The sequence below is a fragment of the Apis laboriosa genome, unplaced genomic scaffold (assembly GCF_014066325.1).
Source record: "Apis laboriosa isolate Shangri-la unplaced genomic scaffold, ASM1406632v1 scaffold42_cov153, whole genome shotgun sequence".
Classification (NCBI taxonomy): domain Eukaryota; kingdom Metazoa; phylum Arthropoda; class Insecta; order Hymenoptera; family Apidae; genus Apis; species Apis laboriosa.
In genome coordinates, this window is record NW_025223257.1 from 1,357,064 (window position 1) to 1,381,390 (window position 24,327).

Genomic DNA, 24,327 nt, shown 5'->3' on the forward strand with positions numbered 1-24,327 from the left:
TTTCTTTCTTTAACGACGATTTCGAACGTTGCATTTCAATTCAATTACCATACGCGGAGTTATATCGCGGACACGATGAAAATTTGCATTCACGTACAACAAGTTGGGGTACAAAAGTCGCTTCGCCGCGATGCGAATTTAATATAAAGGTAGACTTCTAGGAAGGAACTAGGAGAAGGTGTACGGTGTGTAGGTGTGCGCCTCGATCTTAAGTGTGAAAACAATTCCGAGAAATAGCTTCTGCATTCAGTGTTCTCAGATATCGGACGTGCTGTTCTTTGATACATTCGGAAGGTGTGATATCTGGTTGCTTAACCGTATACGCCCGGCCTTACGCGATGCACGCAAACACGCTTGTCTTCGAGAATTAACGTTTTATCAACGCGATGTGGCTGAAGAATTAAATTCACTGCGCTGTGATAATTGTTTGCAGTAATGAGAAAAGCGAAGGAAAACAGTAAAGGATTTGACGCAAACACTATCTACGCTCGCGATAACCGCAAATTATTAGCGGCTTTATCGTATCTAGTTTATTGTGCTAGATAAGCTCGTCGTTTACCTGATTGTGTTTCGCGAAACTTGTAACCACTGCTACGTCTTAGAACAGTCGTAACAGTGACTGGGTTTTATCGTAATTTATGAAATCATTTATTATTCTGAAAATCCAGGAACAGATTATCGTTGGCAAATATATAGTACGATCCTTCTCTCTTTCTCTCTCTCTTAATTTTACTAAAAGAAAAAAGCAAAAAAAGCAGAAAAACAAACTCCAGTTACGATTAGAAAGAATCGCGCAATATCTATTTCGCGTCGTTGCGATTAAGTTTTTTCCCCTAAAAAATAATTGAGCGCGTCGAATATAAACGAATTCTGGAAACAACAGTGGTGGAAAAAGCGTGGGTATTCTTCGATTCTTCGCGTGTAAAAAAAAAAAGAAAAAAAAAGAGTCGCGTGCAAAAGACAGAGGTCGGTGTCGCCTCCGAAATGGCGTAACTCCGCGGTCGTTCGTTTCTCTTATATCCTTGATAGCCGGTCGTAAACCGAATTAACAGTACGGTTACCACGTGAGCGTAGTTAGCNAAGTTTTTTCCCCTAAAAAATAATTGAGCGCGTATATCGAATATAAACGAATTCTGGAAACAACAGTGGTGGAAAAAGCGTGGACCGATTCTTCGCGTGTAAAAAAAGAAAAAAAAAAGAAAAAAAAAAGAGTCGCGTGCAAAAGACAGAGGTCGGTGTCGCCTCCGAAATGGCGTAACTCCGCGGTCGTTCGTTTCTCTTATATCCTTGATAGCCGGTCGTAAACCGAATTAACAGTACGGTTACCACGTGAGCGTAGTTAGCGTGCGCCTGGCGTGCACTCACACGATTCAAACGTGTAAACTCGCACGAGAGAGGAGAGAGAGTGAGAGAGAAAGAGAGGAAGAGAGGAAGAGAGGACTTTCTCGCGGACGTATTCGACTTGAACACACGTAAAGCGCGCGAGCATACGACGACGCGCAGCCAGGAGGAACCCGGCGAATTCGCCGACACGACGCGTGTGCACACGTCCATCCATCCTCCTACACACACGCACACACACTATGGACACGGTCGAGGAAACGGTACACACGTAGGGAAGAACGCGGATGTGGATGAGCGTGAGCAATAAGAGGGACCGACAGAGGATATCATAGAAGCGGGGTAGTAGCTCGTGAGGAATGGTAGGGGGCAGAAAATGCATATCCAGGGGATGAAGAGGCGGCCTCTCAGGGCTTGGCATGGTACAGTGGCTACCCAGCCACCGCCCCCCCTCCTCCTCTCCCTTCCTCGACCACCGTCGCCACCCCCTCGAAGCGAAACCCCGTACCTCTCGCGAAACGTACATCTACTTCCTCTCCCTGCCTCCGGCTCCCACATCCACCCTCCCTCCCTTCCTCTCTCTATCTTTCTCCTATTCCACCCGTGGTGCAGTGGTCGCTTACTACACCGCTTCCAAATTCACGTAATAAAGCTAGCTAAAAGAGATGGGACGGGGGGATGGGTGGAGTACGGGGCGGCCACGCTAAGTACATTTACACGGATAGATGAAAATACGGGGAACGAAGGAGCGCGAGGCAAAGGTCGGTGGTCGGAAGTCGCGAAGTATAGGTATAGGGCAGAGGAGGAGGGCAGGCTGCTTAACATTCTTTACCCTGGGACGGGAGCAGGCGGTGGAGAGATCGTGTTACCTCCCCCCTCCCCCTTGAAAACCGAGTGTGGGCGAAGGTACTAGATACGTTTGTTTATAGATATACGGGGGTACATTTTTGTCATGACACAGTGAGAAAGAGGGTGAGTTTGGGGGGGAAAAAGGGGGGAGGAGAGGGGGAGGAAGGAAGGGCGAGACACTCGTTATAATTTCGAGCATAACCTGTTTGCACGAGTCTATATTTGCGCTCGGATACTAGGCGAAACTACGAAGCCCCGTCTGTCCTTCCTTTTTGCCCCCGTTCTTGCACCCGCGCCCCCTCCCCCATTTTTTCGTCCAACTTCAAGAGAGAGAGAGGATCGCTATTTTTGAGGAACATACACGAATACGCGTTGTCCGGATTTATTTTGCACGTTCCTCGCTTCGCAAGGGTGAGGGTTCTCGAGGAACGAGAGAGTTCGTTACACCGGAAACGGAAGGATCGTTTCGTTGTTACGTCGATTTCCAAGACCCCTCCCACGATCCCACTTTGAAATCACCAAATCTCCTCTCCTCTTTTTTATTTTTTATTTTTTATTTTTTTTTTTTCGTACGTTTTCAGACGCGTTCCTCACACGAATCGTTACACAACGATCCTCGTACTTTTTTTCTACGAAACAAGGAAAAGTTCTAAAATACACGAGTATCTTTCCTATACAAGTATTCCCTCCCTTTCAAAAAAATTTCGTCTATTTATCGCGGAACAAACGATACGCCGGCCAATTAAATAATCTCGGAGAAAGACTCGGCCACCAGCAACGGTTGAAAGCGATCCGATTAAAAAGCGCTCCGTGCTTGCACGAAGGGGACCACATATATTCGTAAGAAAAAAATACCTGTTCACTTTCCCGGCTCTGCCACGCTTCTCACCGATATGATGTACGCATACGCGTTCAAGACAAACTAAACTTATAATTTACAACATCTACGCTCTTTCGCCCTAGATGGGAGACAAAGAGGGAGAGAGAAAGAGAGAGAGAGAGAATATCAAGGATTACTTGTCGTTCTTTTTCGACTTTCTTCCTCTTTCTTTCTCTCTCTTCCCATTAGAAACGTCTGACGCGTATATATATATCTCTTTTTCGGCCATGCACCAGCATACAACGAATCCTGAATCATGGGGATAATCGCGAGTATGTATATATATGAATATATATATTTATTTATTCGTTTTTCGCGAAAGAACAAGGGGGTCTGTCGGCACCCTCCCCCTCGTACATCTCCACCCCCTCCCCTCCCGAAACCAGTGAAGTGTGTACCAGAGGAAACCGGCGCTTTCGTCGACGCGCAGAGCTCGATGATAGAAGAGCGTGCACGCGCTCCTGTTCATCGGATACCGACTCCCGCTGTAGGCTACATTGGAGCAGATTAACCGGAAGGGATTATTACAAGGGAGGATGGAGGGATGTACGCATTTATTCCGGCCAAGGGATGAGAAGGACCTGCATGTTACTCTCTACAACTCGGCATCGCGACTCGCGGAGAGCGAGAGAGATATTCTTTTTAATTCTATACTTCCCTCCCCCTCCCCCTTCTCTTTTCCTTTTTTTTTTTTTTTTTTTTTTTTTTTTCCCTCGACTTGTTCAAAAACCCATCCGGTCTTCGTTCCCCCTTTCGCTCCTTCCTACCCACCTGTCCTTCAAAACCGATCCTTCCTTCGATTTCATCCGCGATTTACACGAACAGAAATCCCGTGGCGCGTAACACGATGCGAAATTGCCCCCCCCCCCTTTTCGCAACCGATCCCTATCCCGTTTGATCGACCGAACGAAACGTCCCCCTTCCTATCCCCTATCCCCTGTTACATCCCCTCGAGTCGTTAATAACGAGATCGATCCGAATTATCGTCAGGGTTAGATTCTTTTTTCTCTTTCGACACGATTTACCGATACCGATAGGCGTAGAGATTGTTTCGAACGCGGGTGAGAGGTGATCGGTGGAACGAAGACAATCGCGGATGAATACGAGTAGGTAAAAGTGCAAATAGAGAATTGGGGGTGGTACATATGATGAAATAGTGGCGCGGGACACGCGGAACGACGCATCGAGGATACGAGGGGAGGGGGGGGGGAAGGAGGAGGGAGTCGCGCGGCTCGTTCGACAAACAAACGATGGGGTTTCGTTCCAACGATCGAATGCTTCTTTGGTCGGTACACAAGGGGGCGGGATGCGCATGGGTATTTTTCAACAAACTCGACGCTTTAACGTTCCAGTTCACGGTTAACGCTGCCAATCGTAAATTCTCCATTGATCGGCATTGTACGCCGCCGATCTTCTCACCAGAGAGCGAAGGTAGAGGGAAGAGAGGGAGGGAGGGAGGGAGGGGGCCTCTCTCCGTGCACGTACGTGACAGATACGAAAGGGTGGAGTGGGCGTAGGAAGAGGGTGTAGGAACTTGACGAAACACCCGCGTTGGATTCCACGTGCACGCGCGAAAATACTCGATCGGTATTCTCGGACGAGAAGCTGGGATTATCGCGTGCACGTGCCGGCCAACTCCTCTCCGTGGTATTAAACGATTCGACGAGTTTTATTTATTCAGGAAATGAAAATCCTAATAGACTTTCGCTTCGTTGTTATATTTTTCTTGCCCGGCGAGAGACCAGGCGTGCCCGCTATTTACGTACGTACCTTTTGCGCGTGCACGACCGCGTCCATCGCAGTCTCACTCCCTCCCTCTCTCTCTTCTATATCGCGTCGAATACGTGATATCGCAACCAGGCCTTCTATAACGCTTTGTTAAATAACATAACCAGAGTGAGCGATCTTCTGTGCAAGTTTCGGAAGGAGTTTGTTTGAAGAGCAGGGAGAAACGTTTCCCCTTCTGTTGTCCGCGGATTATCGCGTGTCCCTCCTCCCCTTCGGTTATTATTACCAATCGGTGCGCGCGTTTCACGATCGCGTGTCGTTCCAAGCGTGTCGAGCGAGGATGCGCGTCCAATTCGTTGAGGATCGATTCAAAAAAAAAGATTATATACAATATACTCCTTTCTTGTTAACGACAATTCCTTCCTTGTGACAATTTTGATTTGGATCCAAGAATTTTTGCGTAAAGGATAAAGGTAAAGGCCGATAGATAGCAAAAAAAAAAAAAAAAAAAGGGAGCAGCATGTAATACAAATCGTTAAAGAGAGGCTCGATTAATTAACGTCGACTTTTCTTCGCCGTCATTTGCAAGAAAAATATCCCCCTCCCCCTGCCCCTCCCGCGGCCGCTTTGGCCGCGCACTTTGGTTCGATGGAAGCTTACTTAGGTATTAAACTACGGCCGTGTATTGTTTAAAGGCTCGCGTGTGTGGGATCGGTCACCCTGTATAAGAGAACCGTGGTAAATATTAGGTACCATCCTGGCGGCGTTAAGTGTACAATGGTGAGAGGCTGCCATGGGGGTGTAACGGAGTAGGGTGCGCACAGGGTGAGAAAGACAGAGCGAACGAAAGAGGGGGAGGGGGTGGTGGAAGGATACCTTTCGTCCGTAGAACAGCCGAAGGTAGAGATGGAGGCGGCGACCAAATTGAATTTGGGTTCTGGCCTCTGTTTAGATTCCTCGTTGGTTGTTTAGTTTAGAGGAACAAAGAAAACATCTATGTGTTTATTCTAGCCAACGCTTCACCCCCGTCCCTGCTACTCTTGCCACGACGTGCCTCCCTCTCTCCCCTCCCTCTCTCTTTCACATTATTTCTGTCCCTCGCGCGAAACCACTCTTTCTTCTTCATCCCTCTTCCCTCATTTCCCTTCAACCGGATTCCTCCACAATCCACAAACTCTCTCTCTCTCTCTCTCTCTCTCTCTCTTCCCGTACCGTATGCACGTTCTTTTTTTTTCTTCCTTTCTTTTCCTTTTTATGCCAGTTCCCAACCCTTCCCTGTGTCCTCTAATTCGTTAAATACGCCCCTCGCGTTGCATCCCTTCCTCTTCCCTACTTTCCCTCCAATTTCCCTCGTCCAACGTCCCCCGTAATCGTAACCCCCGATCGTTTCTTTTCGAACGAATCTATGAATATCGATAACCGTGGTATTTTCGTTCGACCGAAGGTGTTATCGTTCTTAAACTTCTATCGTCCCCCTCTTCGAGGACGACGAAGGATTCGCGAGGAGCGAACTGGATCCGTGGGAGGATCCGCAATTTCCAAAATAAACGCCGCCTCCGCAAATAATCATCGCGCGTGCTTTTAATTAAATTTCACCGTCTGCCGCCGTACCGAAGGAAGCGTTACCGAGCTCGAGACTGTCTTCTTCCGATTCATAATTGTCCCGGCCGATCGATGACAAGAAGCAACAAAGGACAAAGACGAAATCGAGAAAACGATGCGCGATTCCGAAAAGAGAGAGAGAGAGAGAGAGAGAGAGAAATACGTGAAAGTCGAGAAAAACGGCGACGAAATCCACGCATTGCCACGCCACTGTTCTCGGTGATAAAAACTGATAAGGGGAACGGCGCGTGTACTCGTCAAGATAAAACCGAACAGATGTGAAAATGTTCAACGGCGAGGTGTATACAACGGTGTATATAACGCTTAATAATAACTCGGCTAACGTTTCGTGAAAAATACCCGTCCGTTTAAATATATAATACCGTCCTGTTAAATTGGCTATTATATCGGCGGACTTCTTTTAAATTCGCGCCGATCCGCCGATCAACGAAAATAATTATGCGATGTAAAAGACGCGCGGCGGGGATTAAAACTCGGCGTAGACAACCGAGGGGGGGGGGGGCGATGTTTAAAGATCGATGCGACGTGGGAACAGAGTTGTTTCAGGTGTACTTCGCGTAGAATCCCCTCGATGTTTGAGATTTCCGAGGCGAAAGAGAGACGGGGCAAAGATTTAGCGGTATTCAATGGTGTTTACACGGAGCGACACGAAATGTTTGGCCGCGATTCTCTCGCCAGTTATTTCAGGTGGCCAACCGGAGCCTCGTAGTTTTGTCAACCGACGCGAAGCCGATCATAAAAACTTCGGGAATCGCATCGACGCCATTCTATCGACGTGACGACTCGTTACCTAACTGTTTCTCGTGGATTGTTTGCTTGACACGTTGACGGGGGGGGAGAGGAGCGTGTATATGTATAGGGAAATATATGTACGCCGTTATTGTAAACTGTGGAAAAAAAAAAAAAGAAAAAATTCCGGATGATTAATTTCTGATAGTATCGTCTACGATTCTTGCGCATTCCGAAGCAAATTAATCGGAGGAACGACGGGAAAGAAATTTCACGACACATCTCTTTTCTCCCCCCATCTTTTTTTAAATATTTCTCGAATACATTCCGTTCGACGAAAGGTTTGTATCGTTATTCTCCCTTGCAAATTCTATCGCGTGCAACGAGAGGGGAGTGGGACGGAGGAGGAAAAAAAAAATATATATATATATGGAAGAGAGGCATCTCCGTTAGACATCGTTGAAATTTGGGAGGATGTTCGACTAGATTTTCTCAGGTATCACTCAGCGGCAGGAATCGAGCGTGTGAATAATGGAGGGTAATCGCCCTTGCCAGTCTCTGTCGACCTTCGCCCCTCGAGGGTAGTAAGGTGGGAGACTAGAAGGGTGGGATTTCTAGATTGGATTTAAGTACACAGCCGTGAGGTTTCAACCGGTTAATAATGTAGATAAAACCGAGACTTCCAAGACTATGCGAGACGTCGCGATGTTGTGGCGAACTTGAATTCTCCCTTGGCTTCTATCTAGAGCCGACCGTTTCTTGGCTGATTGAATATTCCAGAAATTGACAGACATCGCCGAAACATTTGGCACGCTACCAAAATAAATACCTCAGATTTCCCGTTTCTTCCTAATCGTTGCTAATTTACGTCGCTAACGGATCGAATTAATCCGATCATACAGAGACCGATGTAACCTGTTAATAAACGTAAACCTGTTTATGGATATTATGGATAAATTATGGATATATTATGGATATTATTCGATTCGGCAAAATAAACGACTTTCATCGTAAAATTTGATATTTGAGGAATTCGATAGCCGATTGAATCGAAAGGCTCTGAACCGAAATATAACGACGAGATCAAGTATCATTCGTCTGTCGCACGGTTTTCCAAAGGAGTAAAAATTAAAGGAGAAACGAAATAAGGAAGGAACATCCCGTTCCGCTTCCGTCACTCGAAAGAAGAAGAAGAAGAAGAAGTCGCCAGTCAGCGGATCGTTTCACTAATTTATTAAAATCCTCGTCACCGTCGTCATCCGACGTCGCGCAAACGGGAGAAACACCCCTTTCTTCGCTCTCTGGAAAGAAAAAAAGGTGAGAAAGAAAGAAAGAAAGAAAAAGGAAGAAGGGAAAAAAAGTGACGGACGGAGAAGGAAGAAGAAGAAGAAGAAGAAGAAGAAGAAAGAAGGAGGAAACGCGAGAACCTCCTTTTATGAGCGGGCCAGCTGGCTCAGCACGACAAAAATTCTTTCAATTACGGAAAACCGTGCCCTCCTTAATTCCCCGGGCATCGATATTCATAGCGAAGCGTGTTACGTAAAAAATTACGACGGGATTTGGCTTTCGCGAGAAGGCCGGAGAGAAAGAGAATGGGAGAAGCCGGCAGGATGCGGATCAAGCTGCAGCCTGAAGTTTTCCTACAGGAATGCGGGGGTGGTAGCGCGAAGAGGGTGGAAAAGTATAACGGAAGCGAGCGAGCGAGGGAGGGAAGAATTGGGCAGCAAAAAGGGGGAGAGGAGGGGGGAGGAGTGCGGGACGGGGAGCAGGGCAGGTTGATTGGAAAGGACAGCCTATCCGCAATTTGCGAGGCGAAAGAGGGGAATCGGAGGTGAGAACTCGTCTTTCATCCTTTCTTTTCCTCGCCGCTCCACCATCGCCGCCCACCTTCTTCTTCTTCCACCCAGTTTTTTCCTCTATTTCTCGTTCTCGTCCTTCGGCCTCCCTCCCCCCTCTCCTTTATCCAAGCGCATCCTCTCCTTTCTTCTCGCCTGCTACGCCACTACTACTACTACTACTACTACTACTACTACCACCACCACCACCACCACTACCACCACCACCACCCAGCAACCCCTTTTTTGCATTTCAAGGGAGGAGCGCGGAGGCCATCTCCTCCTCGTCAATAGCCGACGAGCTGCGGTGGTGCCGCTCTTATCCTTTAGGAGAGAGGGGGGAGGGGGGCAGAGAGAGATCCTTTCGATCCTTGCTCGGTCCACGGGAACGGACCAGGTTTGGATATTAACCGTGGAGATAAACGGCCCCCCGTGATTCTAATGAAATATCGACACCGGCGAAAGTTTGTTTAATCAGGGAATTCCGACGTCGTGATCACGAATTCCAAGTTGATCGAGGGGGTTATGGGAGTGGAGGAGGCAGGGGGCAGGGCTCGTGACGTTTTAATGCGTTCTTTCCTCCGCTCTCCTCCACTTCCTCCTCCTCCTCCTCCTCCCCGACTTGGTGTATTAAAGGTGTGTTGCGGGATATATATTCCGAAATTGGAAGGAGAGAGAGAGAGAGAGAGAGAGAGAGAGAGAGAGAGAGAGAGAGAGAGAGAGAGGGAGGTGTATTAAACCGAGGCGACAGGAAACGATTCGTCGAATTCTATTTTCTACACCCTCCCCCTCTCGTCCAACGGATTTCAAAATGTTCGCGGTATCGACTATCGGGCTAATATTAACGGCGGAAAATCGCCATGCTCGCGACTTCAAACCGAGTTTAGCCACGCGGCGTTTTATCGAAACGGATACAGGTCGGAGGAGGACACTTTATTTTTCGCGGGTCAGGTATAAACCGCGCGCGCCACCGTCCCGTCCCGAGAGAAATCGGCGGATTCATTATTTAACGGATATCTTATTTCGTTTAACACGATTGATAGGATCCGTCCATTCGATCCGATTGATTCAACGTTCCGTAAATACACGTGTTAACGCTTTCGCACATCGATTATTAATTTCATTTGGAGCCGATGATCGGCACCGTATCCGGTTCCCGATTCCGGTCGAACATTGGCGGAACTTTCGTGTTTTCGACGTCTCCAGTGACGTCACTCGAGCGACCCTCTTAAATTATAAACGCAACGCTTCGCGGGAATTGGATCGAAACCTGATGGAAACTTAAGACTGGAGGTCCATTGGACGAGATCTCAAGTTTAAACTCGTGCGGCCGGTCTCTCTGCAAGTTTCGCGTCAATCTTCGCGCGAACGCTAGTTCTAATTAATTTCTGATAAGGGATAATGGATCGACATGGATATATTCGATCCAATTTTTGATTAATTTTTCTATCTAATCCCACGTAACTCCACGATTATTACGGCTCGTATTACGATGAACGAAACGAAGAACGAAGTAAATCGAGTGTCCAAGATAATATCTATCCGTGAATCTATATCCGTTCGGCAATGAAAACGCAGTCGAAGGGAGTAGAAGGGAGGGGTACAGTGTAATTACAAATAATTGAACAAAGAAAACAATTGAAGGTATTAGCAGAGTTGGAACATCAGCACTGGCGTTGAAGTTACGGTGGGTAGCAAGACTGGTCTCCTCCCTCTCTCCCTATGGGACAATGGACGAGGACAGGAAGTCGCGGTCGAGCTGGCGAATGGTCAGCAGAACTTGATAGTTTCTCAAAACTCGATCTTCGAATCGCCTCGAATCTCACGATCTCTCGAAAGGGGGGCCTTCCTTTCGCCGCTACTAATGTATCGTCCAATATCGTTTACCGAACGAACGCATCATCCATCGATACGTCGGAAAGTAATAAATAGAGAAATAACGATTCGATTACCTTTTCGCGACAGTTTTGACATGCAAGCTGGCGATGATTCTATTTATGCAACCTTTCCAGCTTGCTTTTAGCCGGGAATCAAACGAACGGATTAAACAAAAAACTCGTCGAAAAATTAGACCACGCGGTGTATCGTTAAAAATATCCTTTCTCTCTCTCCCTCTCTCTCTCTCTTTCTCTCACTCCCTCTCTGTCCTTCCCCCTTTCACTCCCTTCCTCTCTTTCCTCGATACACTTATGTATATACGTGTCAGACCGACGATAAGCGAATCTCTGTTTACACGTAACCAACAGGCGAGCAGATGTACGTGTCGCACGTGTAATTCACAGGCCCGTGGTGGTACACACGTATTTACCTGGTGCGTCACGTGAACTTGATATTCACCGTTACTATCTACGCACACGAGCGCGTAAACGCGGTGTACGAATAAAAATATCCCCGGCTAATGTGTCCCAGGCGATTATTAAAATAATTTATTTCTACCGGTGGTGTGGGCGTTATCGATGAAAGAAAACTTATCGACCGATCTCGCGCACGAATGGGGTGAAACGTTGAGCTTGGGAAACGTCGAATATCCAATATTCTTTGTTTTTCGATGGGAAAATGGAATGGAAGGTTATGGGGATAAAAAAAGAAATTTCAAAATATATTAATAACTCTAAATCGATCTTTCCTGAAAACGAACGAGAAACCATTTTCGTCTTTCTCATTTGTTTATGCATTATGCATTTATATATATATATTGAAATTGATTTATTGTTTAAAAACTCGACAATGTTTGCCCGACGATAAAGAGGTACACGAGGCAGGGAAAAACCTGTGTGTCACGTATATATATATATGCATTCCAAAGGTGACTCTATACCTGGGCTGGAAGGTGCGTGCGACCATATTCGTCCCCCCCCCCCCTATTCGAAAAGGAAACCGTCGAAAAGGCCGCTTTAAGGGCCATAAAACATTTGTTTCCCTCGACGACGTTCGCGCCGCTACCCGGAACGGTATATTGCGTTCACCCGCGAACGCGGGATTTCGAATTGAATTTGAAATCAGGGGGCTCGATTTTATGGTGGCCGGGTGTCAAACGCGTCTCGAGTATCGCGTTCGAAAAACTTATACCGCGAGAAACAGAGGGAGAGAGAGGGAGAGAGAGAGAGAGAAAGAAGGAAGAAAAAGTTTCGCCTTAAAATCGAAACCCTCCTCGAAGAGGATCGTTATCGGTTTACTCGTTTACCCACCAGCCTGTGTATCGACGCGAGATGCGACGGTTTGAAACGGTTCAATTTCATTTTCGATTCCCTACGAGACCCACAGGACTGAGATACGAGAGGGATAGATCGTAGCCTCTTATCGCTCCGAGATTCTTCTATTCCGAGAAATCAATGAGTCTAACCGGACGTCTTGGCGACCGTGTTCCTCTTTATCGTACGTAAGCAGATGTTTGCTTCTAAAATTAGTACTGTTTATGGAGTGAAGTCGTCGGTTATTAATAACTCTATCTCCGCGTTCCACGTAAATTCGATTTAGGAGGAGAGGGAGGGGAAAAAAAAAAAAAAGGAAAAAAAAATATCGATACTTGTCGTATCGATGAGTATCTTTTTTGAACATGAGAATCGAAATCGTATAGTATTTTGAATGAAATTCCTGTAGAACCATTGTAGAAAGACGCTTAAAGAAGATTTCACGAATCTGTAGGAAGATCCACACGGTTATCTTATCGAAAGCAAATTTCCAGAGATTAATTCCTTACCTGGTCGTTGTCTTGTTGATCTTGGCCGTACGAGGGGGTGTCACCGTTAGGGGTGGTGGCGGCGGAGGGTCGCTGTGACGTTGACAAGTTGATCGCTCCGTCTCCGTCTGTGTCATGATCCATTATGCCATCGTCCTGAAATCACGATCATCGTTACGTCAATCGGTCTGCTTCCTTCCTTTGGTGCACTGAACTTGAACACCGTTGTTGAACTCCGATTCTCGTTACGTCATGCCGCGAAATTTCTCGACCGGCAAACGACGAATTCGCCGCCATCGTTCGCGAAAAAGAGTGTTTCTCACTCGCGAAACGCGTAACGTTTATAATAACGATCGTGTCGAAAGAAGAGAGAAAGAGAGAAAGAGAGAGGGAGATGAGAGAGAAATAGAGAGAGAGAGAGAGAGAAAAAGAGAGAGAAAGAGAGGAAAAGATCGTTGATTCTATGAAGATCTCGCGAAATGTGCTTTTGTTATACGATATTACCCTCGGCGGGCGAACAATTTTAGATCACGTATGACGCATGTGATTCCATACACTCGAGGCAAAGGCAACAATGTTTGGCTGGCGGCACACAAATACGCACGCACACACACATACACACATATACACACACAAACGCACCGCTAATAATATATTCTATCGTTTGCAGTCTCGCGTGACGGCCAAGTAAAAATGTACAACGGTGTAGTACCCCTGGTTTTTTCGTGTAAACAGGATTATTCCGTTTGCAAAGATTTGCTTACTTTAAGAAAAGTCCTTGGTCCCCAATTTCAAGCGTCCAACGGCCAGCTTGGAATTCATGGAAGCGCGATACACACGAAGCGTCTCTTCGCGACAAGGACGTCTTTTCTCGATACGCCACGATGAGCAACACTTTTCGCGACACGAGAGAGAGAGAGAGAGAGAGAGAAAAATAATAACGTCGCAGATAGAAGAGCATACGTTGAACACGAACACCATTCGCGGGGAGAGAGAAAGAGAGAGAGAGAGAGAGGGAGAGAGAGAGAAAGAGAAGGAGAGAGAAAGAGAGGAAAAGAAATAGGGAGAGAAATAAAGAGAGAGAAGGAGAGAATTCAACGACGAGGATTCACTGTAGTTCGCCGGAAGTACGCCGATCCTCCAATTTGCGCATCAACGATCACGCGTATTAATCGTAAATCGCGTCCAAGTTTTCCACCAAAAAACAAAATTCACCAACTCACTCGAATTTGCTCGTTCGTTCTCGTTTATAACCTCGAAACGAAGCCAACGATATTCAATGGCGTCACCGTTCGCGCACGCACAGGGTGAAAGAACACAAGTTTGAAAGAAACGACGACGTGGGGTACGACGTACACGCACGTGGACCGCGCAAAGGTGCCGTCAAAATTCGTGTGTGAGGATGGAACTCGCGATGGAAAGAGAGAAAAAGGAGAGAGAGAGAAAGAGAGAGAGAAAGAGAGAGAGAAAAAAAGAGGAAAAGGAGAGGAAACGAAAAGAAAACGGATGGAACGAGGGAATGACGAAGAAGAAGGCGGTGCGGACGAATGCGATGGAAGGAGGACGACAACTATGGTGGAGGAGGAGAAGGAGAGGAGGAAACAGGCGACGCCGTAAAGAAGACGAAAAGCAACGTTCACGCGGCGACCGAGTAGCGAGGACTAAACACTAAAAGCGGCACAGGCATACCAAGCAGCCCAACCGGCGAGGCTGTTGCTTATTGTGTAAATATAAACAAATATAGTTGAAACCAACCAACAGGCCTGCTTTCAGCTCTCCCTTCTCTCCCCTCCCTGCCAAACAGTCTTCTACTCTTGTGTGTGCCCTACCTTCTCTGTCGGCATCTCCCCCTCCCCACTTATCGCGGCCTCTCTGTCCTCCTCCCCTGCCCCACAGTCGTGTCTGAAGACTTTGCCCCTCTCGCTCCACCGTAACACCCACCCTTCGTCACGTCCCTGACCCCACCGCCGCCAGGCAAACCAGTACATCATATACGAGGCACGTTGTATACCGTTGCTGTGTGGCTGACTGGCTGCCTCGGCTTAGCTTGGCCTGGCCTTTTCTCTCTCTTTTGCCTTATGCTCTTCTCGTCCCATATGCTCGTCTGTGCTCGAACATTACGCATCGTCGCACGCTTGTTTGGCAAGCGGCTGTTCGCGACGCCTAACTTCGTGACAAGCGCGGCTGGTCGACCGACTTCGTTGCCGGCCGACTTCGATAATCAACCAAGCTCGCGGTCGTTCGCATCACCAGCCAATTTTCCATTTTTCGAGTTTCGTGGAAACCGAGGATTTTATCCCGAGGCGTGTGACTTGTTTAGATATCGTCGACTAGTGACGAGAAGATTTTATTGTTCGATCGATAACGATTTTTTTTAATGATTAATCGGATACTCGGATCGATCGATGACGTTTTCCTCTATTCGTTTTCATCTAAGAAGAGAATCGAAAATTTCGTGGATACAATTTATAGAACGTTACAAAGGAAATTGGAACAAACGTTGAGAAAATGATTCGTTAGCACTGTGGATCTAACGAGCAGATATTTCTCGCGATAAGTGGAATATAAGTTCGACTGTGACTCTTTCAGCCGCACTCGAACCGTTCGATTCACGGGCTCACTAATAAATTATGAATATTCCGCTCTTGACTGGTTATACACGGACACGAGGAGGTGGTCGCACACATCGATCCGTAAATACGTGTGTACACGTGTTGTCTGACGCAACCTGAACCACCGGCTCAAGTTTGTATAGGCGAACCGGAAATGGGGGACGAAATATTCCTCGAAACGGCGTGTCCTTAAAATATTCCTTTCACTCGTATTTCAAACGCGCGACAATTGGTACCGCGTACAGCTATGCTTTCAAAATTTTCCGCTGATACGCCAGGAATTACCTCCATTCTCGTGTTGTAAATGTGATAGAGAAAAAATAAAAAATAAAAAAAAAAGAGGAAAAAGAGTGAGAGAGAGAGAGAGAAGAAATAAACGAAGAACAAGCGATTGAAAGAATTATACGACTACGTTTTCTAAGAATCCCATCCTCCCTTCCCCTACGCCTCGAGCAAAAAGATGACGAGGAGAAATTTCATTAGCGGACTTTAAAGAAACGATACTAATTTTATCGCGCGCGAAGAATCGTTCGAGACAGATTCTCCTCCACCTTTAACCGTTCCCATTGTCCAACGTCTAGTAGGTAGATGTACTACGAAAGCCAATGGTAGCGGAACGAGGGGTGGCCGCAGCCCATCGCCCGGTCCTATGACAACAAAACTGAGAGCAAAAATAGGCGCAGCCGGCCTGCCGAGGCTTGTGTACGTGGCATATACTAAATATGTATTTATTAAGTAAACAACCGTTGCGCTGGGGTTCTAATGTACATACGTCTCGTTTCCTATTTCATTGTGAGTAATGCGTTCTCGTAGATTCGATGGCGTTTGATTACGTCATGCTGCACGCGAGTGTAGAACCTCGTACTTTGTACGATATAAAACGGTTCTATAAATTTTCAAACGTATTCCTCTAACATCCTCCATCTTCTCGCGCGAAAAGATGAAAAACTCGTACGTATATACACGTATCGATGCGAAATCAATAAGAGACAAAAGGGTGTAATTTATAAACCTAAATAACGAAAAAGAAGAAAAGGGATGCGTAGCGGACCCTTTAACGCGAGTGGTTAAAGAACGGATCCCGGATTCGAAACCTTTGTACGATTCTTCGCCGGAACGCGCGTACGAGCAGCGTACAAGAAGGGCGCGTGCGAGTGTAGGGAGGGGTGCACGATCGAGCAAACCGACCGTAAAGAAGGATAATCGCAGGGAGTCAGTCGAAGTAAGAAGAGATAACGAGATCGTATATCCCCATCAAAAAGAGGAGGAGGATGAGGAGGAGGACAAGGTAAACGCCTTCGTCCGCGCGTTGGACGGACATCCTCTGACCATCCCCTTTCCTTCCACGTCCCACGCGCATCCCTCCTCTTCTAAATAATAAACGAGAGGATTTACCCCCGTCAGGTTCGCGCGACGGTACATAAAAATACTCGAATCTGAGAAATTAGCGGGAGAGGACTAACGGGACGTCGTTCGCCGCAGGAGTCGCAGGCCGGGCAAGGAGAGGAAGAGGACCGAGGACGGAACCGAGTGGAAAAAGAGTGGTGGGATCCCTCATAAGGGGGAGGAGGAGGAGGAGGAGGAGGGAGGGACGTGGAGACGGGATGAGTTGGAGGCGTTTCGGTCCCGGGTGCGGAGTGGCCGCCAGGAAAAAAGGGTACCTAAAAGGGTTGAATTAATGTCGCGATAAATATATGATTTAAGGTGGAAACGTTTGCAACTCCGGCTAATTTTTTATCTGAGACCGCGGCTCGCTCCTCGTCGAGAGGGTTTTTTACCCTGGAAAAGAGAGAGCGACGATCTCTCGAGCGAGCCACCACACTTGGACCGACCCAACGGGGGCTGCGAGGGGAGAAGGAGACGAGGCCTTTAGAGAAAGGAGGCGAAAGGGGGAGGGGAGAGGGGNGGGGGGGGGTTGAAAACTGAGCGGCACGGTGACAGAGGCGGAGAGCGGTCGAATTCAACGGTTATTTCTTTTTTCGGGTAATTTACTACCGGCGAGAATTCGAGCGGACGCGCGCTTTTTAATAGTTCGCGCCACTCCAAGGACTCTTTCGTCCTTTTTCTCATCCCCCTGCCCAATGCGATCTCGGCCCAGGGTTCCAGCCCAGTCCCGCCGTCTCTTTCTCTCGTCCGCGAGGATCGGCCAGAGGGGGCAAAGCAACGCGGAGGCATCGTTCCGCCGCGGTTACGATGAAAATTACGAGACTATAAAGCGGCTATCTACGACGCAGTTTAACGTCACTCGACTCCGCCGTCCGATTTTACTACAGATTACTCATCGCTTTTTTTTCTTTCCTTTCTTTTCTTCTCTCTCTCTCTCTCTCTCTCTCTCTCTCTCTCTCTCTCTCTCTCCTAATGTCAAAAACCATCAGCGCGATTCGCGAATCTTATCAACGTTCTCTGGAAATTTGCCCGAGCCAAATAATTGACGAGCATTACCTTCCCCTACCTCCTACGAACGATCGAAATATATGGTTGACCAACAAGTTGACGAACAATCCGTAAAATATAGCATTTCCTGACCGTTCGCGCAACCCCTCCTCTTTGTTTCCTCCCGCAATTTCGCGAGGACGATTTGCCGAAATCCTTGGCAGATTGTACGTCATTCGGTTTTCAGGAAGGGAAGGGAGGGAGGGGTGAGAGAGCATCCCCGCGGGACCGCAAACAGCCGCTCCCCCAATTATCTACGACACGAGCGAGCGAGCGAGCTGATGGCGAGACGTGTAAGCGGCGCATATACGTGACGACGAGGCTGCGAATGAGAATCAGAACTATTCCCTCTCCCCCCACTCCCTGCCCATCCCTCCTCCTTCTTCCGTTATTCGCGCGATAGAAAGGGAAGCACGGAACAACCCCTAATGCGGGAAGCGTGAGCAAGACCACGACCGTTCACGACGTTTCCGCAGCGTCGACGCTTTTTGAATTAACCGGCTGGACATTAGAATACGAAATTGATATATTATGGGCGTAGGAGCGAGGCCGGCCCTCCCCTTCTCCAACCCTCCGTTGAAAGGCTTCCGCGAAACCGCGGGGAGTTTCGACGGAACCGTGAAAGAAGAAGGGCGGAAGGCCCGGTTACACACACTCTTTAGGCATGACTGGACGTCGTTCGCATCTTTCATCGCATTATCTGCCCTCGTAAAACACGCCTTTATAGGTTCCCGAAACGCTCCACCTCCCACCCTCCCTCCCCTGTGCCCGGCGTGTGCCTCCTTTCCCCCCCAAAGATCGGATGGATCGGCAACTATGGATATTAGTTTTTCATGGGTTTATCTCCTCCGTTAAAGAAACCCCCTTCTTTTTCTTTACAACCGCCAAGGAGAGTAATAATAATACTGTACTTGGTTGCGGTGGAATTGGCGATTCTTGAAATATATATCTCTATTTGCGTGTCCTCCCTCCCCTATCGATTCGAATATTCTCTTCCTTTCTTGATCCTTGTGTCTTGATTTTATTGAATCGAAAGATACCGATCGAACGAAGGAGAAATATATACCTATCCACCTTAAGTAAGATACTTGTAAACTTGTTTGTTATCGAGAAGGCGTTTAATTAAACCCCGCCTCTCTTAAAAACCAAAATCCCTTAAAAAGAGAGAAAACGTTCGAGATACGTATCGAGCAACGACCAGCATCGCTTCTTTCTTTCTTTTTTTTTTTTTTTTTTTCCTTCTTCCTCCGGCTGATTTATCGCGGTGGCGATTAAGGGTACACGGAGAAGAGCGGAGGAGAAGCAGCGTTCCGCGTTAGCGAACGTCGATCCGTATACTCCCGACGATGGCTTCGATCGGCTAATGGCCTTCTGTAGGCATTAACATTGACGAAGAAGTGTACGACGTTTGTGTGAGCGTGGCGTTAATTTGGCTTTAAGCTAGCAAGTCGACCGTGGCCCGGTCGACACACCTCCCCTTTTGCTCCTTTCTCTTGTTAGCATACTTATCATCCGGCGGTGGAATTAAGAACGAGCGAGGTGTCTAGGGGTGTGAAAGTATCGAGAAGCGGGGCGAGGGTGGAGTGAAGACGGTTCAGAGCAGGGCCAACGGAGTGTGTTTGTACGTGTATATGTGCGGAACGAGAAGAGGGCTACGGGAGGGGAAATAGATGGTAAGCGGGCTGTTGATAATATCAGGCTCGAGTAGAACGGGTATTGGCTGGCGGACTATTGTCGGAATAATGTTGATTGGATTCAAGACCGAACGCATTAATCTGCCTTCTTTTATTATGGACCGAGAGGGACGATCTTAACCTTCCATTCTCTCGATCTGGCCTTCCTCGAATGATACTTGCGCGAAATAGAAAGCTTCCCTTTCTTCTTCTTCCTTTCCTCTCCTCCCCCCCACGCAACACTGCAGTCCGTCCAACTTTGGTTAAAAGATTAAGTTAAAAACCGTGCAGGTGCAACGTTACAATTTTTCTCGAAAGAAAAAAGGACGTTTAAAAGAAGTTCCAATTCTCTATTGCATATTCGATACTCGAAACTTGCGACGATCGAATCGAACCGTTCGAATCCATCAAGTTCATTCGTCACCTCTGTTCTGACGATTCGGTAATTCCCGTTGCAGCGAGGGGATTGGATTGTATCGCGAAAAAATCCGGCGGAACAATGGGACGGGGGAAAGAACTATCACGTTCGTCGAAGCTTTCGACCAGGGAAGGAAGAGATCCAGATGGATGATCGTGAGTGGTGGACAGAGGCCGATAAGGGTAGCGGGCAGGTCGGTTTTCTCCAGAAGGGGGGTGGTTTGCTCGTGCTGAAGAATGGACCTCTTTGTTTAGCCGTTTATGGTGGAAGAGATTTAGCCGGATTGCCGTCAGCCGATAGCCACCGCCAACCAGTGGGACACGTGAGGGAGTAAGGGGGCGATAGTGGAATCCGTGAAACTCTCCTCTCACTAATACGTGCCGTCTCCCGTGCTCGGCCGCCCTTCCTTCCCCTTCACCCACCTTCCTTTCCTTCCTTTCTTTTCACCCTCTTCCGTTCCGCGCCACGTTCCACAGTGGCAACACCTTCCCAGAGGCGAGGAATCGCCACGCTTACGAGCGACCCCTCACAATGGCCGAACATTAGCTGACAACAGAGGTGTGGACATCGGATAGTACAGTCCTAACACCCTTCGGGCTTACCCCTCCCGGCTTGATTGGCCGGTCAAACGTTTCGCATTTATAGCCAGGGATCTAAATAAAATCTCTGCCCCGCTCGGATAAGCTTTGCGCCTCGTCTTGGAAAATCCTTCCCCTCCGAGGGAAGAGGGAAGGAAACCCCCTCTCCCCGGAGGCCAACGTATTTCTCTATCCGTTCCGGACGCGAGAAATCGCGTTGTCCAAAATTGTAACTGCGAGAATAAACGATAAAGATGATTCGATTCGGGCGACTATTCGAGCATCCTGCCGATTTCTCGATCGGGAGGATCGAATGTAGCGGTCGAGTATGGCGATAGCAGGTTGAAAACGGCGGTTTTGAAATAGACATTTATAGAAATCCACGTACCTCGAGCGGGTAGCGGCTCGAGGACAGTACGCTGAGATACAGTTGTGCAATAATGAGCTAATGTAGGTAATAGGATTATGCCCGAATCTCCTGTAATTGGCCGCTGAAAAGGTCAGCTCGGTTTTGCTAATCACCCACTAAAAGGTAACTTTGGACGCTTTACAGTTAAGCTTAAGAGGTTTACTAGGCTTTACACGCATATACGTGGATACTTTACGATTGTTTCCTTTTTCGTCCGGCCGACGACGCCAACGCTAAACCTCTGTCATTATCATTTTAACGCAATAGGATTAATTATACATTCGTTAAACGTCCCAGCCGCTCGCAAAGAATCCGTCGTATCCTCTCCCGGTCAAAGAGAAATTTTCGATCCAGGATAAGTGGTAAATTTGCATGGAAAAAATTAAGAATGCTGTCACTCGCTACGATCTGTTCAAAATAGCTGGCATGATGAATGTGCTCGCGTCCACTGGTCCATCGCTTCATCATCCATTCTTGAAATTTGGATCATCATTCGCGCGAAACGTTCGTGTTTCTCATAAACGTAATTTAGAATTAGGAATTAAATTATTCTCTATCGTCATTCTTCGTCGTTTCTCCATGAATCGTTATTTCAAAAAAAAAAAAAAAAAAAAGAGAGAGAGGCGAGATGTAAATTACGGACTCACCATTACGGAAAAAAGGCGACAGGACCTTATAAATTTTCAGGTGAATTCAGCGTCGTGGATCAAGCCTGGAGAGAGCACGGGGTATTCGGGTTGGATTAGGGACGAAGTTGCAATTCACTTCGATATATTTACTGTGAGAACGGTCAGGCCATTCGCGAGTGGCCATCGAGCTATGGACGGACGGACAGATCGCCCCGCACGGCGATCTTCCCTTTCACCTTTTGGAGCAAATAAGGAATCGGCCCACGTGTATCTCCCTCCCCAAAAGCACACGCGTGTTCGCACATTTGCCTGGCCGCTTTCCACCTTCCTACGTCCCCATAGTGATTTATGAAGTTTCCCAATTTCCTTCGGCTCGGACAACTTTCATCCCCTGCCCTCAATTTTCATCCCATTGAAACCGGACGAACACACCGCTAAACGCAACCCGTCCAGTTCGTCCAATCGTTTCTCGTCGACCGAGCAAGGATCGAGATCCGATCCGAAAATAATCAACCTTCGTTCGAGAAGTGAAACAATAAGTATCCATTAGCCGAATAACGGGGGATGGAATAAGAGCAATATATAATGCGAATAATAGCGGCATAAGAAGGAGATCCTCGGGGCAACCCCAATATCACGCAGCGAGACCGAAGAAAAACCGAAGCACTCGAGCCGCCTCCGTCTTTTAGCCTCGGTGGTTGGGGGTTGGAGGGTGCTCAGCCGTGTAGTGTCAATGAATAAAAATTTGCGGCCGAGGGTGGCCTCGCGTTTGACGCCGATTTTAAAGCTTACCCTCCAACCTCGGGGCTCACAGCCCGTCGCTAGGTCGCTCGTTTTCTTCCACCACCCTTCCCTCTCTCTCCCTCTCCCTCTCTCTCTCTCTCTCTCTCTCTCTCTCTCTTTCTCAATCTCTCGACATTACTTTATACCGCGCTCGAGCATCGCGAAGAAGAGTCAGAAGGTTCGCAATCAGCGGTGGCTGAAACTCGTACTTATTTTCGCCCGAGTGCCCACAGCCCTCGCCCACAGCCCCCTCGGCCACCTCTAACTCCATCCGAGCTATCGAGGCCGGAATAAGAGGCCACGGTTCTGCCACGAGATCGTTAACGCCACGCCTTAAGTCGAGCTAATATGTTCCTCCTGCTGCCAGACAAACCTCCTCCTCCTCCTCCTCCCTCCACCACCACGGCTATACGCACCGAATATATAACCCGAGTGGGAGAGGGGAAGCGTCTCGCGAGCTAGAAACGGTGCCGCGACATTTAGACAATTTAATGCCGTTTTATAAATTATACATCGGCCGCGAGATCGCGAGACGAGCCGATTACCAGGGTGGGATCGTTCGTTCCCCGTTTAATCCGGCCTTCCGGGGGCTTGTGCACACCGCGGTGGAAAAGCTTGGATGTTATAACGGGCGGGAAATGTTAAGGGTGCAATGTCAGGGAAGAGTCCGTGGGAAAAGCCGGGGGAGCCAGACGAGTTCCGTTGATACGAATTCCTGATTTGTAGGTTTCCTAGACGGCGTGCCGCGCTCAGCTTCGTTCATAATGTATCCCCGCCGCTTGGAACTCGAGCGGAGCCGGTGCGAAGTCACCGCGCGTGGATGTGCGCGGGGACACCGCCACGGGAAAATTTCAACCCTCGGTAGACGTAGTTCGCACGTTAACCCGGTTAATTTCTTCTTTAACCCGAGTCTTTGCTATTCGTTCCGAAGGATTTTCTCCTTTTCGCGCAACGTATCCTCAATGCATTCCTGGAGATCCCATGGAGGATGGAGGAAATCTTCCTTCCATCTTTCGTTATATGCCCGCAATGCCTCATACGAAAAAAAAAAAAAAAAAGAAATGGCGACTTATCCGAAGATATAAACCAGACACCTCGGAAATCCCCATACGTTGCATGAATAATAGGTCGACGCGGGCACGAGACTCGGCCTCAGCCAGTTAAGGGGCGAGTCGATGGGATTGTAGATGAATATATCAGCCTCGATGTATCCAATCATTCCCTTATTACGATATCGATACATTATTTTCGTAATACGACGACAGCGACGCGAGGGGTTGGGATCTTGCGAGGAAAAAGGGGCGAGAGCGCGGGCTTTCACCCCCTTTTCTTTTTCCAACGGTTGGAGGAAAAAAAAAACTGATACGTACGAGAGGGTGACGAAGGGTAGGGGAGAGGGTTCCTTACACTCGCGCGTTCTCTGGCAGGACTATCGATTTCGGGATTAGGTGGCAATTTTTCAAGCCTATGGCGAATAATTACCGAATCCTTCCCCCATCGAGTGGCTTCCGCCATAAACGACCTTCGCCCTTCGCTATACACCCATCGAAAGACCGGTGACACATGGATTCCGTTCTACGGCACGTCGCTTCGCGAAAATGCGTTAAGAAATATATTCTCGGGGATGATTGAAGATTACAAGATCCTCTTTCGATCCTCTTCCATAATTATTCCGAACCGCACTTGAAGAAATAAAACAAACGGATTTCGAAAATATCGAATTATCGTATAATTCTTATCCAACAATATATCTCATCCAAATGTATCGCGATAAAGTTTATCGATGCGTTTATTTTTAAAAGAAATAATATTCCTGCCAGAATGAAGTAGCTAAGAATAATCGAGGGTCGATTTTTAAAGATCCAACGGGCAAATATACGAGTCGACGTAGTAGCTCTCCTAGGAGGAGGAAACTCGAGCGGAGGGGGGTGACGGAATAGGGGTCGGGATACCTTCATCTGCGGATTACTTATGCACGAGCAGCCGCGACTCATTTCATTGCAACGGAGCCAAGACTTGGGAAGCAAGCCGAGTCAAGCCGACGGAAAAATGTTTCTATTTAGCTCGCTTAAGCTCTTTATTAAAGGTTCGCTTCTTCCGCGACCGAGAGAGAGAGAGAGAGAGAGAG

General features: G+C 47.9%; 1 protein-coding gene across 22 annotated transcripts in view; it reads right to left on the reverse strand.

Annotated features, from left to right (window-relative positions):
• LOC122716153 (forkhead box protein P1-like) overlaps positions 1–24,327 on the reverse strand; it is a 196,545-nt gene that overhangs the window by 66,731 nt on the left and 105,487 nt on the right. For 21 of the 22 annotated variants that reach the window (XM_043938959.1, XM_043938960.1, XM_043938957.1 and 18 more), the window contains one exon: positions 12,686–12,820. In XM_043938959.1, coding sequence (XP_043794894.1) covers positions 12,686–12,820 — 135 coding nt within the window. Of the gene's footprint in view, positions 1–12,685; positions 12,821–12,879; positions 12,993–24,327 lie in introns of those variants that run through there. The other variant, XM_043938974.1, reaches the window with a different exon arrangement.